General features: G+C 64.1%; 3 protein-coding genes across 3 annotated transcripts; 1 reads left to right on the top strand and 2 right to left on the bottom strand.

Moving 5' to 3' along the window:
• Positions 1-821: 821 nt before the first annotated feature.
• LOC138735302 (salivary glue protein Sgs-4-like) lies at positions 822-1,293 on the bottom strand (the record flags this gene model as incomplete). Its single annotated transcript, XM_069883206.1, has 2 exons — positions 822-947; positions 1,196-1,293. Coding segments are annotated over 2 exons (224 nt in total), but the record flags the coding sequence as incomplete, so codon positions are not given.
• A 502-nt stretch (positions 1,294-1,795) lies between these two features.
• LOC138735300 (general transcription and DNA repair factor IIH helicase subunit XPD-like) lies at positions 1,796-11,167 on the top strand. Its single transcript, XM_069883204.1, has 8 exons — positions 1,796-1,868; positions 2,293-2,414; positions 3,532-3,624; positions 3,833-3,905; positions 4,723-4,793; positions 7,293-7,436; positions 9,042-9,185; positions 10,812-11,167. Exons 1-8 carry the CDS (start codon positions 1,796-1,798, stop codon positions 10,902-10,904), a joined length of 813 nt encoding a protein of 270 aa, XP_069739305.1. The 3' UTR covers positions 10,905-11,167.
• Positions 11,041-14,580, bottom strand: PSMD8 (proteasome 26S subunit, non-ATPase 8). Its single transcript, XM_069883205.1, has 5 exons — positions 14,467-14,580; positions 13,576-13,741; positions 12,511-12,611; positions 12,321-12,432; positions 11,041-12,218 (listed from the first exon to the last, which is right to left on the bottom strand). Exons 1-5 carry the CDS (start codon positions 14,499-14,501, stop codon positions 12,081-12,083), a joined length of 552 nt encoding a protein of 183 aa, XP_069739306.1. The 5' UTR covers positions 14,502-14,580; the 3' UTR covers positions 11,041-12,080.
• Positions 14,581-14,982: the final 402 nt, after the last annotated feature.

Raw genomic sequence — 14,982 nt, 5'->3', positions numbered from 1 at the left:
TCCCTGTGGTGTCCCCATGGTGTCCTCCTTGTCCCCGTGGTGTCCCCCTTGTCCCCGTGGTGTCCCCATGGTGTCCCCCCTTGTCCCTGTGGTGTCCCCGTGGTGTCCCCCTTGTCCCCGTTATGTCCCCCTTGTCCCCGTGGTGTCCCTGTGGTGTCCCCGTGGTGTCCCCATGGTGTCCCCATGGTGTCCCCCTTGTCCCCGTGGTGTCCCCCTTGTCCCCGTGGTGTCCCCGTGGTGTCCCCCTTGTCCCCGTGGTGTCCCCCTTGTCCCCGTGGTGTCCCCGTGGTGTCCCCCTTGTCCCTGTGGTGTCCCCGTGGTGTCCCCGTGGTGTCCCTGTGGTGTCCCCCTTGTCCCCGTGGTGTCCCCATGGTGTCCCCATGTCCCCGCTGTCCCCCTCCATCCCCGTTGTCGGGATGTGACATTGGGGTGTCCCTGTGGGACGTTGGGATGTCCCCATGTGTGATGTTGGGGTGTCAGGTGTGACTCTGGGGTGTCAGGCTGTGATGTTGGGGTGTCAGGCTGTGATTTCGGGGTGTCAGGTGTGACTCTGGGGTGTCAGGTTGTGATTTCAGGGTGTCAGGTGTGACTCTGGGGTGTCAGGCTGTGATTTTGGGGGCGTCAGGCTGTGATTTCGGGGTGTCGGGCTGTGATTTCGGGGTGTTGGGGTGCGGTGTTGGGGTGTCGGGCTGTGATTCCGGGGTGCAGGGCTGTGATTTTGGGGTATCGGGGTGTGACTCTGTGGTGTCAGGCTGTGATTTCAGGGTGTCAGGCTGTGATTTCGGGGTGTTGGGCTGTGATTTTGGGGTGTCAGGTCTGACTCTGGGTTGTCAGGTTGTGATTTCAGGGTGCTGGGGTGTGATTTTGGGGTGCCAGGCTGTGATTTTGGGGTGCCAGGCTGTGATTTCGGGGTGTCGGGCTGTGATTTCAGGGTGTCAGGTGTGACTCTGGGGTGTCAGGCTGTGATTTCGGGGTGTCAGGCTGTGATTTCCGGGTGTCAGGCTGTGATTTTGGGGTGTCAGGTGTGACTCTGGGGTCTCAGGTTGTGATTTCAGGGTGCTGGGGTGTGATTTTGGGGTGTCAGGCTGTGATTTCGGGGTGTTGGGCTGTGATTTCGGGGTGTTGGGTGTGATTTTGGGGTGTCAGGCTGTGATTTTGGGGTGTCAGGCTGTGATTTCTGGGTTTCAGGTCTGACTCTGGGTTGTCAGGTTGTGATTTCAGGGTGCTGGGGTGTGATTTTGGGGTGTCAGGCTGTGATTTCGGGGTGTCAGGCTGTGATTTCGGGGTGTCAGGCTGTGATTTCAGGGTGTCAGGTGTGACTCTGGGGTGTCAGGTTGTGATTTCAGGGTGTCAGGTGTGATTTTGGGGTGTCAGGCTGTGATTTCGGGGTGTTGGGCTGTGATTTCGGGGTTTCAGGTCTGACTCTGGGTTGTCAGGTTGTGATTTCAGGGTGCTGGGGTGTGATTTCGGGGTGTCAGGCTGTGATTTCGGGGTGTTGGGCTGTGATTCCGGGGTGCCGGGCTGTGATTTCGGCGTGTCAGGTGTGACTCTGGGGAGTCAGGCTGTGATTTTGGGGTGTTGGGCTGTGATGTTGGGGTGCCGGGGTGTCGGGGTGCGGTGTTGGGGTATCAGGCTGTGATTTCGGGGTGTGGGCTGTGATTCCGGGCTGCGGGGCTGTGATGTCGGGGTGTGGGGGTGTCGGGGTGCGGGGCCGTGATTTTGGGGTGCCGGGCTGTGATTTTGGGGTGCGGGGCCGTGATGCCGGGGTGCAGGGGTGTCGGGGTGCGGGGCCGTGATGTTGGGGTGCAGGGGTGTCGGGGTGCGGGGCCGTGATTTCGGGGTGTCGGGCTGTGATTTCAGGGTGTCAGGTGTGACTCTGGGGTGTCAGGTTGTGATTTCAGGGTGTCAGGTGTGATTTTGGGGTGTCAGGCTGTGATGTTGGGGTGTCAGGCTGTGATTTCGGGGTGTCGGGCTATGATTTCGGGGTTTCAGGTCTGACTCTGGGTTGTCAGGCTGTGATTTTAGGGTGTCAGGCTGTGATTTCGGGGTGTCAGGTGTGACGCTGGGGTGTCAGGTTGTGATTTCAGGGTGCCGGGCTGTGATGTCGGGGTGCGGGGGTGTCGGGGTGCGGGGGTGTCGGGGTGTGGGGGTGTCGGGGTGCGGGGCCGTGATGCCGGGGTGTCAGGGGTGTCGGGGTGCGGGGGTGTCGGGGTGCGGGGCCGTGATTTCGGGGTGCCGGGCTGTGATTTCGGGGTGCGGGGCCGTGATTTCGGGGTGTCGGGGTGCCCCCAGCGGTGCTGCGGAACTGCGGGGCGCTGCTGCTGGCGCTGGCGGCCGTGGTGCCCGACGGCCTCGTCGCCTTCTTCACCAGCTACGGGCACCTCGAGGCCACCGTGGCCGCCTGGTACGAGCAGGTGAGACCCCGCGGGGACCCCCCCACTGCCCCACGGGGACCCCCCCCCAGCCCCACGGGGACCCCCCAGCCCCACGGGGACCCCCCCACTGCCCCACAGGGACGCCCCTGCCCCACGGGGACCCCCCCCCTGTCCCACGGGGACCCCCCCCGACCCCCAACCCCTGCCCCATAGCAACCCCCCATGCCCCACAGGGACCCCCCTGCCCCACAGAGACCCCCCCTGCCCCCCAACCCCTGCCCCACGGGGACCCCCCCTGCCCCACAGGGACCCCCCCCCAGCCCCACAGCGACCCCCCCTGCCCCCCAACCCCTGCCCCACAGCGACCCCCCCTGCCCCACGGGGACCCCCCCCCCTGCCCCACAGAGACCCCCCCTGCCCCACAGCAATCCCCCCAGCCCCACGGGGACCCCCCCCTGCCCCATAGCGACCCCCCTGCCCCACAGGGACCCCCCCAGCCCCATAGCGACCCCCCCTGCCCCCCAACCCCTGCCCCACAGTGACCCCCCCTGCCCCACAGCGACCCCCCCCTGCCCCCCAACCCCTGCCCCACGGGGACCCCCCTGCCCCACAGTGACCCCCCCAGCCCCACGGGGACACCCCTCCCCACATGCTCCTGCCCCCCCAGCCCCCTCCCCACACCCTCCTGCCCCCCCCAGCCCCCTCCCCACACCCTCCTGCCCCCCCAGCCCCCTCCCCACACGCTCCTGCCCCCCCCAGCCCCCTCCCCACACCCTCCTGCCCCCCCAGCCCCCTCCCCACACCCTCCTGCCCCCCCCAGCCCCCTCCCCACACCCTCCTGCCCCCCCAGCCCCCTCCCCACACGCTCCTGCCCCCCCCAGCCCCCTCCCCACACCCTCCTGCCCCCCCAGCCCCCTCCCCACACCCTCCTGCCCCCCCCAGCCCCCTCCCCACACCCTCCTGCCCCCCCCAGCCCCCTCCCCACACCCTCCTGCCCCCCCCAGCCCCCTCCCCACACCCTCCTGCCCCCCCAGCCCCCTCCCCACACGCTCCTGCCCCCCCCAGCCCCCTCCCCACACCCTCCTGCCCCCCCCAGCCCCCTCCCCACACCCTCCTGCCCCCCCAGCCCCCTCCCCACACCCTCCTGCCCCCCCAGGGGATCCTGGAGAACATCCAGCGCAACAAACTCATCTTCATCGAGACCCAGGACAGCGCCGAGACCAGCGTCGCCCTCGAGAAGTACCAGGAGGTGGGGGGGGGGGGACTGGGAGCGCTGGGACGGGGGGGGACTGGGAGCGCTGGGAGGGGGGGGGACTGGGAGCACTGGGAGGGGGGGGGACTGGGAGCACTGGGATGGGGGGGACTGGGAGCACTGGGATGGGGGGGGACTGGGAGCACTGGGATGGGGGGACTGGGAGCACTGGGAGGGGGGTCCCTGATCCGTCTGCCCCCCCCAGGCCTGCGAGAACGGCCGCGGCGCCATCCTGCTCTCCGTCGCCCGCGGGAAAGTGTCCGAGGGCATCGACTTCGGTGAGGGACACGGGGACATCGGGGGGGACAGGGGACATAGGGACATTGGGGGGACAGGGGGACATCTGGGGTACAGGGGACACAGGGACACGGGGACATTGTGGGGGACAGGGGGACATCGGGGGGACAGGGGGACATCTGGGGTGACAGGGGACACAGAGACATTGGGGGGACAGGGGGACATCTGGGGTACAAGGGACACAGGGACATTGAGGGGACAGGGGGACATCTGGGGTGACAGGGGACACAGGGACATTGCGGGGACAGGGGGACATCTGGAGTACAGGGGACACGGGGACATCGGGGGGACAGGGGGGCAGGGGGACATTTGGGGTACAGGGGACACAGGGACATCGGGGGACAGGGGACATCTGGGGTGCAGGGGACACAGAGACATTGGGGGGACAGGGGGACATCTGGGGTACAGGGGACACAGGGACACAGGGACATTGGGGGGACAGGGGGACACCTGGGGTACAGGGGACACAGGGACACAGGGACATCGGGGGGGACAGGGGGACATCTGGGGTGACAGGGGGACATCTGGGGGAACATCTGGGGGGACGGGGGACATTTGGGGGGACAGGGGGACATTTGGGGGGCATCAGGGGGGACAGGGGGACATCTGGGGGGACAGGGGGACATTTGAGGGAACATCTGGGGGGACAGGGGGACATTTGGGGGACAAGGGGACATTTGGGGGAACATGTTGGGGGACGGGGGGACATTTGGGGGGCCAGGGGGACATGAAGGGATGTGGCTGATGCTGGGTCCCTGCCCCCCTGCCCCCCTGCCCCCCTGTCCCCCTGTCCCCCAGTTCACCACTACGGCCGAGCCGTCGTCATGTTCGGGGTCCCCTACGTCTACACCCAGAGCCGCATCCTGAAGGTGAGGGGCAGCCGGGGGGCTGGGGGGGCGGGGGGGGGATCCCCTGGATCCGGGGGGCACCAGGGGGATCCGTGGGGTGTCCAGGGGGATCCATGGGGTGCCCAGGGGGATCTGTGGGGTGCTAGGGGATCCGTGGGGTGCCCAGGGGGATCCATGGGGTGCTAGGGGGGATCTGTGGGGTGCCCAGGGGGATCTGTGGGGCGCTAGGGGGATCTGTGGGGTGCCCAGGGGATCCGTGGGGCACTAGGAGATCCAGGGGGTGCCCAGGGGGATCTGTGGGGCACCAGGGGGATCCGTGGGGTGCCCAGGGGGGATCTGTGGGGCACTAGGGGGGGATCTCTGGGGTTCCCAGGGGGATCTGTGGGGTAGCAGGGGATCCATGGGGCACTAGGGGGATCCATGGGGTGCCCAGGGGGATCTGTGGGGCAGCAGGGGATCCGTGGGGTGCCAAGGGGGATCCGTGGGGCACCAGGGGATCCGTGGGGTGCCCAAGGGGATCTGTGGGGTGCCCAGGGGTATCTGTGGGGCACCAGGAGGGATCTGTGAGGTGCCCAGGGGGATCCATGGGGCACTAGGTGGATCTGTGGGGCGCTAGAGGGATCTGTGGGGTTCCCAGGGGGATCCGTGGGGTTCCCAGGGGGATCCGTGGGGTGCCCAGGGGTATCTGTGGGGCAGCAGGGGATCTGTGGGGTGCCCAGGGGGATCCATAGGGTGCCCAGGGGGATCTGTGGGGCACTAGGAGGGGATCTCAGGGGTGCCCAGGGGGATCTGTGGGGTAGCAGGGGATCCATGGGGTGCCCAGGGGGATCTGTGGGGCAGCAGGGGATCCGTGGGGTGCCAAGGGGATCTGTGGGGTGCCCAGGGGGGATCCATGGGGCACTAGGGGGATCCATGGGGTGCCCAGGGGGATCTGTGGGGCAGCAGGAGATCCGTGGGGATCTGTGGGGCACCAGGGGATCCGTGGGGTGCCCAGGGGGATCTGTGGGGCACCAGGGGATCCGTGGGGTGCCCAGGGGGATCCGTGGGGCAGCAGGAGGTCCGTGGGGATCTGTGGGGCACCAGGGGATCTGTGGGGTGCCCCGCGTATCCGTGGAGCAGCAGGGGATCCGTGGGGGAGCAAGGGATCCCTGGGGCACTGGGGGATCTGTGGGGTGCCCAGGGGGATCCGTGGGGATCTGTGGGGCAGCAGGGGATCCATAGGGTGCCCAGGGGATCCGTGGGGCACCAGGGGGATCCGTGGAATCCATGGGGCACCAGGGGATCTGTGGGGTGCCCAGGGGGATCCACGGGGTGCCCGGGGGATCTGTGAGGCACCAGGGGATCCGTGGGGTGCCCAGGGGGATCCGTGGGGTGCCTGGGGGGATCTGTAGGGTAGCAGGGGATCCGTGGGGTTCTCAGAGGATCCGTGGGGCACCAGGGGATCTGTGGGGTGCCCAGGGGGATCCACGGGGTGCCCAGGGGGATCTGTGAGGCACCAGGGGATCCGTGGGGTAACAGGGGATCTGTGGGGTTCCCAGAGGATCCGTGGGGTGCCCAGGGGGATCTGTGGGGCACCGGGGGATCTGCTGGGTGCCCAAGTTGATCTGTGGGGCAGCAGGGGGATCTGTGGGGATCTGTGGGGTAGTAGGGGATCCGTGGGGTGCCCGGAGGGATCCATGGAGTTCCCTGGGGGATCCGTGGGGTGCCTGGGGGGATCTGTAGGGTAGCAGGGGATCTGTGGGGTGCCCAGGGGGATCCGTGGGGTGCCCAGAGGATCCGTGGGGCGCCCAGTGTGATCTGTGGGGTGCCCAGGGGGATCCGTGGGGTGCCTGGGGGGATCTGTAGGGTAGCAGGGGATCCGTGGGGTTCCCAGAGGATCCGTGGGGTGCCCAGGGGATCTGTGGGGTGCCCGGGGGTGTCCACGGGGTGCCCAGGGGGATCTGTGAGGCACCAGGGGATCCGTGGGGTAACAGGGGATCTGTGGGGTTCCCAGAGGATCCATGGGGTGCCCAGGGGGATCTGTGGGGCACCGGGGGATCTGTGGGGATCCGTGGGGTGCCCAGAGGATCCAAAGGGTGCCCAGGGGATCTGTGGGGTGCCCGGGGGGTTCTGTGGGGTTCTCAGAGGGTTCTGTGGGGTGCCCAGGGGGATCCGTGGGGTTCCCAGAGGATCTGTGGGGTGCCTGGGGGGATCTGTGGGGTTCCCAGAGGATCCGTGGGGTGTCCAGGGGGATCCGTGGGGTGTCCAGGGGGATCCGTGGGGTGCCCGGGGGATCTGTGGGGTTCCCAGAGGATCCGTGGGGCGCCCAGTGGGATCTGTGGGGTGCCCAGGGGGATCCGTGGGGTGCCTGGGGGGATCTGTAGGGTAGCAGGGGATCCATGGGGTAACAGGGGATCTGTGGGGTTCCCAGAGGATCCGTGGGGCGCCCAGGGGGATCCGTGGGGCGCCCGGGGGGATCCGTGGGGTTCCCGGGGAGATCAGGGGTCGCCCCCCCGGCTGCCCCGCTCCGTGTCCCGGCAGGCGCGGCTGCAGTTCCTGCGGGATCAGTTCCAGATCCGCGAGAACGACTTCCTGGCCTTCGACGCCATGCGGCACGCGGCCCAGTGCGTGGGGCGGGCGCTGCGCGGCAAGGCCGACTACGGCCTCATGGTCTTCGCTGACAAGGTGGGACCCCCCAGGAGGCAAAGTCAGGGCTCCCCGGATCCAAGATTTGGGATCTGGGGGGGCTGCGGGATCCCCAGCGCTCCCAGGAGGCAAAATCAGGGCTCCTGGGATCCAAAATTTGGGATCTGGGGGGGCTACGGGATCCCCAGGGCTCCCCGGATCCAAAATTCAGGCTCCTGGGATCCAAGATTGGGGATCCAGGGGGGCTACGGGATCCCCAGGGCTCCCCGGATCCAAAATTCGGGCTCCTGGGATCTGAAATTTGGGATTTGGGGGGGCTACGGGATGCCCAGGGCTCCCGGGATCCAAAATTTTGGCTCTTGGGATCCAAGATTTGGGATTTGGGGGGGGCTACAAGATCCTCAGGGCTCCCAGGATCCAGGATTTGGGGTTCGGGGCGGGCTACAGGATCCCCAGGGCTCCCCGGATCCAAAATTCAGGCTCCTGGGATCCAAGATTTGGGATTTGGGGGGGCTACAAGATCCTCAGGGCTCCCAGGATCCAGGATTTGGGATTTGGGGTGGCTACGGGATGCCCAGGGCTCCCGGGATCCAAAATTTTGGCTCTTGGGATCCAAGATTTGGGATTGGGGGGGCTACGGGATCCCCAGGGCTCCCCGGATCCAAAATTCAGTCTCCTGGGATCCAAAATTTGGGATCGGGGGGAGGCTACAAGATCCTCAGGGCTCCCGGGATCCAGGATTTGGGGTTTGGGGGGGGCTACGGGATCCCCAGGTCCAAAATTCAGGCTCCTGGGATCCAAAATTTGGGATTTGGGGGGGGCTACAAGATCCTCAGGGCTCCCAGGATCCAGGATTTGGGATTTGGGGGGGCTATGGGATGCCCAGGGCTTCCAGGATGCAAAATCAGGGCTCCTCAGATCCAAGATTTGGGATTTGGGGGGGCTACAGGATCCCCAGGGCTCCCGGGATCCAAGATTTGGGATTGGAGGGGGGCTACTGGATCCCCAGGGCTCCCGGGATCCAAAATTCAGGCTCCTGGGATCCAAGATTGAGGATTTGGGGGGGCTGTGAGATCCTCAGGGCTCCCAGGATCCAGGATTTGGGGTTTGGGGGGGGCTACAGGATCCCCAGGGCTCCCAGGATGCAAAATCAGGGCTCCTGTGATCCAAGATTTGGGATTTGGGGGGGCTACGGGATCCCCAGGGCTCCTGGGATCCAAAATTTGGGATTTGGGGGGGCTACAGTATCCAAAATTTTGGTTCCTGGGATCCAAGATTTGGGATTGGGGGGGGACATGGGATCCCCAGAGCTCCCGGGATGCAAAATCTGAGCTCCCAGGGTCCAAGATTTGGGATGTGGGAGTGGTGATGGGACCCCAGGGCTCCAAGATTTGGGATTTGGGGGGGCTACAGGATCCCCAGGGCTCCCAGGATCCAAGATCTGGGATTGGAGGGGGGCTACTGGATCCCCAGGGCTCCCGGGATCCAAAATTCAGGCTCCCGGGATCCAAGATTTGGGATTTGGTGGGGGGGCTGTGAGATCCTTAGGGCTCCCGGGATCCAGGATTTGGGGGGGCTGCGGGATCCCGAGGGCTCCCAGGGTCCGGGATTCAGGATCTGGTGGGGGGGGGGGGGTCCCCGCAGCGCTTCGCTCGGGCCGACAAGCGCGGGAAGCTGCCGCGCTGGATCCAGGATCACCTGACGGATTCCAACCTCAACCTGACGGTGGACGAGGCCGTGCAGGTCGCCAAGTTCTTCCTGCGCCAGATGGCTCAGCCCTTCCGGCAGGTAAGGGATCCAGGGGGGAACCGAGAGGGGTCCGGGGGGGCTCTGGAGGGGCCCTGGGGGTCCCTAAAGGGTCCTGGGGGGTTCTAAATGGATCCTGGGGTTCCTTCAAATGATCCCGGGGGTCCTAGGTAGGTCCTGGGGGGCTCTAGAGGGGCCCTGGAGGTCCCTGAAGTGGCTCTGGGGGGTTCTAAGTGGGTCCTGGGGTTCCTTCAAATGATCCTGGGGGTCCTAGGTAGGTCCTGGGGGGCTCTAGAGGGGTATGGAGGGGCTCTGGAGGGGCCCTGGGGGTCCCTAAAGGGGTCCTGGGGGGCTCTAGAGGGGTACGGAGGGGCTGTAGAGGGGCCCTGGGGGTCCCTAAAGGGGTCCTGGGGGGCTCTAGAGGGGTACGGAGGGGCTCTGGATGGGCCCTGAGGGTCCCTAAAGGGGTCCTGGGGGTCCTAGGGGGCTCTAGAGGGGTACAGAGGGGCTCTGGATGGGTCCTGGGGGTCCCTAAAGGGGTCCTGGGGGGCTCTAGAGGGGTACGGAGGGGCTCTGGAGGTGCCCTGGGGGTCCCTAAAAGGGTCCTGGGGGCTCTAGAGGGGTACGGAGGGGCTCTGGGGGTCCCTGAAGGGTCCTGGGGGTCCTAGGTAGGTTCTGGGGGGCTCTAGAGGGGTACGGAGGGGCTCTGGATGGGTCCTGGGGGGCTCTAGAGGGGTACAGAGGGACTCTGGATGGGCCCTGGGGGTGCCTAAAGGGGTCCTGGGGGTCCTAGGGGGCTCTGGAGGGGCTCTGCGGGTCCCTAAAGGGGTTCTGGGGGTCCTAGGTAGGTCCTGGAGGGCTCTGGGTGGGCCCTGGGGGTCCCTAAAGGGGTCCTGGGGGGCTCTAGAGGGGTACGGAGGGGCTCTGGATGGGCCCTGGGGGTCCTAGGTAGGTCCTGGAGGGCTCTGGAGGTCCCTAAAGGGGTCTTGGGGGTCCTAGGTAGGTCCTGGGGGGCTCTAGAGGGGTACGGAGGAGCTCTGGATGGGCCCTGGGAGTCCCTCAAATGATCCTGGGGGTCCTAGGTAGGTTCTGGGGGGCTCTAGAGGGGTATGGAGGGGCTCTGGATGGGTCCTGGGGGGCTCTAGAGGGGTACGGAGGGGCTCTGGATGGGTCCTGGGGGGCTCTAGAGGGGTACGGAGGGGCTCTGTGGGTCCCTAAAGGGGTCCTGGGGGTCCTAGGTAGGTCCTGGGGGTCCTAGAGGGGTCTTGGGGGTCCCTGAAGTGGCTCTGGGGGGTTCTAAATGGGTCCTGGGGTTCCCTCAAATGATCCTGGGGGTCCTACGTAGTCCTGGGGGGCTCTAGAGGGCTCCTGGGGGTCCCTAAAGGGTTAAGGGGGCCCTAGGGGGATCCAGAGGGCTCTAGCGAGGTCCTAGGTGGGTCCTGGGGGGCTCTAGAGGGGTCCTGGGGGTCCCTGAAGTGGCTCTGGAGGCCCTGGGGGGCTCTAGAGGGGTTCTGGGGGTCCCTAAAGGGGTCCTGGGGCCCCAAAATGAGTCGGGGGGGTCTCTGGAGGGGTCCTAGTGGATCCCAGCTCAGCCCCGGGGCCAGACGAGGGGATCCCAGTGGATCCCAGTGGATCCCAGTGGATCCCAGCGGCTGGGGGGTGTTGCAGGAGGACCAGCTGGGGCTGTCGCTGCTGACGCTGGAGCAGCTGCAGTCGGACGAGGTTCAGCAGCGGATCGAGCGGATCGCCCAGCAGCTCTGAGCCCCCCGATCCCCCCCCCCACCCCCGATTCGGAGCAGGATCCGGATCCCCAGCTCGCTCGGAACAGGGTTTGCCCCCCTTTCCCCTTTTTTTTTTGTACTTCTCCCCCTCCAATAAATCGGAAACGGCCCCCGGCTCGCTCCTCCGGACCCCGTGGCCACCAAGCCCGGGGAACCCGGAGGATCCATCGCTTTATTGCAGGCGACACCAGCCCAAAGCGGCCCCAAAACCCTCCAGATTCGCCCCAAAAGTGAGAGGGGGGGGAGAAATAAAAGGGGGGGAGGGAGAAAAGGTGGAGTTAGGGGGTAAAAAAGTGGATTTGGGGGCAAAAAGGTGGATTGGGAGGGGCAGGGAGAGGATTTGGGGGGTAAAAAGGTGGATTTGGGGGGCAGGAAGAGGATTTGGGGGTAAAAAGGTGGATTTGGGGGGTAAAAAGGTGGATTTGGGGGGGCAGGGAGAGGATTTGGGGGGTAAAAAGGTGGATTTGGGGGGCAGGGAGAGGATTTGGGGGGTTAAAAGGTGGATTTGGGGGTAAAAAGGTGGATGGGGGGGGCAGGGAGAGGATTTGGGGGGTAAAAAGGTGGATTTGGGGGGGCAGGGAGAGGATTTGGGGGTAAAAAGGTGGATTTGGGGGGTAAAAAGGTGGATTTGGGGGGCAGGGAGAGGATTTGGGGGGTAAAAAGGTGGATTTTGGGGGGGCAGGGAGAGGATTTGGGGGGTAAAAAAGTGGATTTGGGGGGTAAAAAGGTGGATTGGGGGGGCAGGGAGAGGATTTGGGGGGTAAAAAGGTGGAGTTGGGGGTAAAAAGGTGGATTTTGGGGGGCAGGGAGAGGGTTTGGGGGTAAAAAGGTGGATTTGGGGACAAAAAGGTGGATTTTGGAGGTTAAAAGGTGGATTGGAGGGCAAAGAGGGGATTTTGGGGGTAAAAACGTGGCTTTAGGGGGCAAAAAGGTGGATTTTGAGGTATTTAGGGGTGCAGGAGTCAGATTTTGAGGTACAAAGAGGGACTTTTGGGGTGCGGAGGGCGGATTCGGGGGTATTTGGGAGGGATCCGAAGGAGACGGGGAAGGATTTTGGCCGAGATTTCGAGGCGAAGGCAGATTTCGAGGCGCCGAGGGGGGATTTTGGGGTGCAGAGAGGGGATTTTGGGGTGCAGAGAGGGGATTTTGGGGTCCCTCAGACGATCATCTCCAGCTGCCGCGCGTACTCGATGACCTGCTTGGCCAGCTCGGTGGCGGGGATCGGCGCCTCCTCCGCTTTCTGCTGGCGGCTGCTGAAGCCGTAGTAGTTGTTGGCGTCCAGCACCCAGCCCCTCTGAGGGAAAAACGAGGAGAAAAACGTGAGATTTGGGGCATTCAGTGAGATTTGAGGTTTTCTCGAGGCTATTTCGATGGTTTCGGGCGCTCCCGACGTCACCTTCTTGGCGTATTCCGTCATCTTCTTGGCCGTGGGGAAGAAGAGGACGCGGGCGGCTTCGGAGAAGAGGATTTTCTCGTAGGCTTTTTCGATGCAGCCGGCAATTTCGTCTCTAAAAACCCGAATTTGGGTTAAAAAGGGGGAAATTCCAGCGTTTCGGAAGGGAAAAAAAGGTGGGAAGAGGCCTCACCGGATGGTGTCGAGGAGGATGTCGATGAAGAACGTGTAACTCTCGGCTGGGATGTTCCCCTTGGCCAGGAAGACTTTGTTGTAGCTGCCTTCCATCAGGTACTGCGGGAGAGAGCGGAAAGGCTGGAAACGGGGCCCGGAAAGGGCGGAAATACCGAACGGAATGGGGGGAGCAGCCCCAAAACTAGCAAAAATGGCTCCAAAAACCAAGGGAACAGCGGGAACGTCGACCGAAATGGAGGAAACGGCCCCAAAAATGAAGGAAAAGGCCTCAAAATGAGGTCAGGATGGTGAGAAGAGCGGGAAAGCCGCCCTGAAAGGTGGGAACAGCACTAGGAACAGCAGGAAGGGGGCCCAAAAGGGCTGGAATCGCCCCCAAAACGGCAGGAATTGAGCCCAAAATGCCTCGAATCGTCCTCAAAATGAATCGATTCACCCCCAAAATGGCAGGGAAGGCGGGAAACGCTGGGAATGTCGGCTCGGAACACCAGGAATGGTGCTCGGAAGGGTGGAAGCGGTACCAGAAACGCCCCAGATGGTCCCCAAAAGGGCAGGAATTGTACCCCAGACGCCTCCAACGCCCCCAAAAGGGCTGGAATCGCCCCCAAAAGGGCTGGAATTGTACCCCAGACGCCTCCAACGCCCCCAAAAGGGCTGGAATTGTACCCCAAATGCCTCCAACGCCCCCAAAAGGGCTGGAGTCGCCCCCAAAAGGGCTGGAATTGTACCCCAAATGCCTCCAACGCCCCCAAAAGGGCTGGAATCGCCCCCAAAAGGGCAGGAATTGTACCCCAAATGCCTCCAACGCCCCCAAAAGGGCTGGAGTCGCCCCCAAAAGGGCTGGAATTGTACCCCAGACGCCTCCAACGCCCCCAAAAGGGCTGGAATCTTCCCCAAAAGGGCTGGAATTGTACCCCAGACGCCTCCAACGCCCCCAAAAGGGCTGGAATTGCCCCCAAAAGGGCTCGAATTGTACCCCAGACGCCTGCAACGCCCCCAAAAGGGCTGGAATCGCCCCCAAAAGGGCTGGAATCGCCCCCAAAAGGGCTGGAGTCGCCAGGCCGACCTGCTCGAGCGACACCGGGTGCCGGATGTAGACGTTGCTCTGCAGGTCTCGTGCCGGCAGCCGCTCCAGCTCCGTGTGGAACTCGGCGACGCGGTTTTGGGAGAGGAGGAAGAGGAGGTTCAGCCCCAAAAGCTGCTGCTGGCACGCCGAGTCGGGCAGCGCGTCCCTGGGAGGGCGACAAAACGGGGCGAGGGGACCCCGAAAACGCAATCGGGACCTCAAAAACCCAACCGGGAGACCCAAAAGCCCAGCTGAGGCCCTCAAAACCCAACTGGAAGATGGAGAAACCCAACTGAGACCCCAAATAACTCCAAAAACCCAACTGGGAACCAACAGGGACCTCAAAAACCCAATTGGGACCCTCAAAATCCAACTGGAAGGCCCCAAACCCCCCAAAAAGCCAACTGGAAGACCCAAAAACCCAACTGGGACCTCAAAAACGCAACTGAGACCCTCATAACCCAACCAGGAGACCCAAAAATCCAAAAAAACCCAACCAGGAGACCCAAAAGCCCAACTGAGACCCCCAAAAACCCAACTGGGACCCCCAAAGACCCAACTGGAAGACTCAAACCCCCCCAAAACCCAACCAGGATGCCCAAAAACCCAACTGGGACCCCCAAAAGCCAACTGGAAGACCCCAAAACCTACGTGGGACCCTCAAACACCCAACTGGAAGACCCAAAATCTCCCCAAAACCCAACTGGGAACTAACTTGGGCCTCAAAAGCCCAACTGAGACCCCCATAACCCAACTGGAAGACCCCAATCCCCCCAGAAACCCAACCGGGACACCCCCAAAACTCTCTTTAACCCTTTCATCACCCCCAAACCCCCCTTGAACCCCTTCTTTGCCCCCTCCCGGCCCCCCTTTTCACCCCCCGGGCCCCACTTGTAGTCGAAGTAGTAGCACTTGAGCTGGGCCATGTAGCGCTCGAAGGACGGGATGTCCTTCTTCAAGATGCTCCACTGCGCCCCGATCTCCAGGATGTCCCCTGGGGGGGACACAGGGACACAAAACGGGGTGAGCGGGGACCTGGTGGGGGTCAATATGGGGGGGCCGGGGGGTTTTGGGGTCCCGAAGGGGTTTAAGAAGGGGATTTGGTGGGAGTTTGGGGGGTCGTAGAGGTTTGAGGGGGGATTGGGGGGGGGGTCTTCAAGGCTTTAGGGGTTAAAATGGGGGGGGGTGGGGGGTTTTGGGGTCCCCAAGGGGTTTAGGAAGGGGGATTTGGGGGGTTCTAGAGGTTACAAGGGAGGATTTGGGGGGCCAGAGGCTTTGGGGGAGGCTAAAAAAAGAGGGGGATGAGGGTTTTGGGGTCCCCAAAGGGTCTGGGGGGAGTTTGGGGGGGTCCTCAAGGCTTTGGGGGGGTAAAAAAAGGGGGGATGGAGAGTTTTGGGGTCCCTAACG

This window comes from Phaenicophaeus curvirostris, unplaced genomic scaffold (assembly GCF_032191515.1).
Source record: "Phaenicophaeus curvirostris isolate KB17595 unplaced genomic scaffold, BPBGC_Pcur_1.0 scaffold_684, whole genome shotgun sequence".
Taxonomy (NCBI): domain Eukaryota; kingdom Metazoa; phylum Chordata; class Aves; order Cuculiformes; family Cuculidae; genus Phaenicophaeus; species Phaenicophaeus curvirostris.
This window is presented reverse-complemented; position numbering and strand designations above follow the sequence as displayed.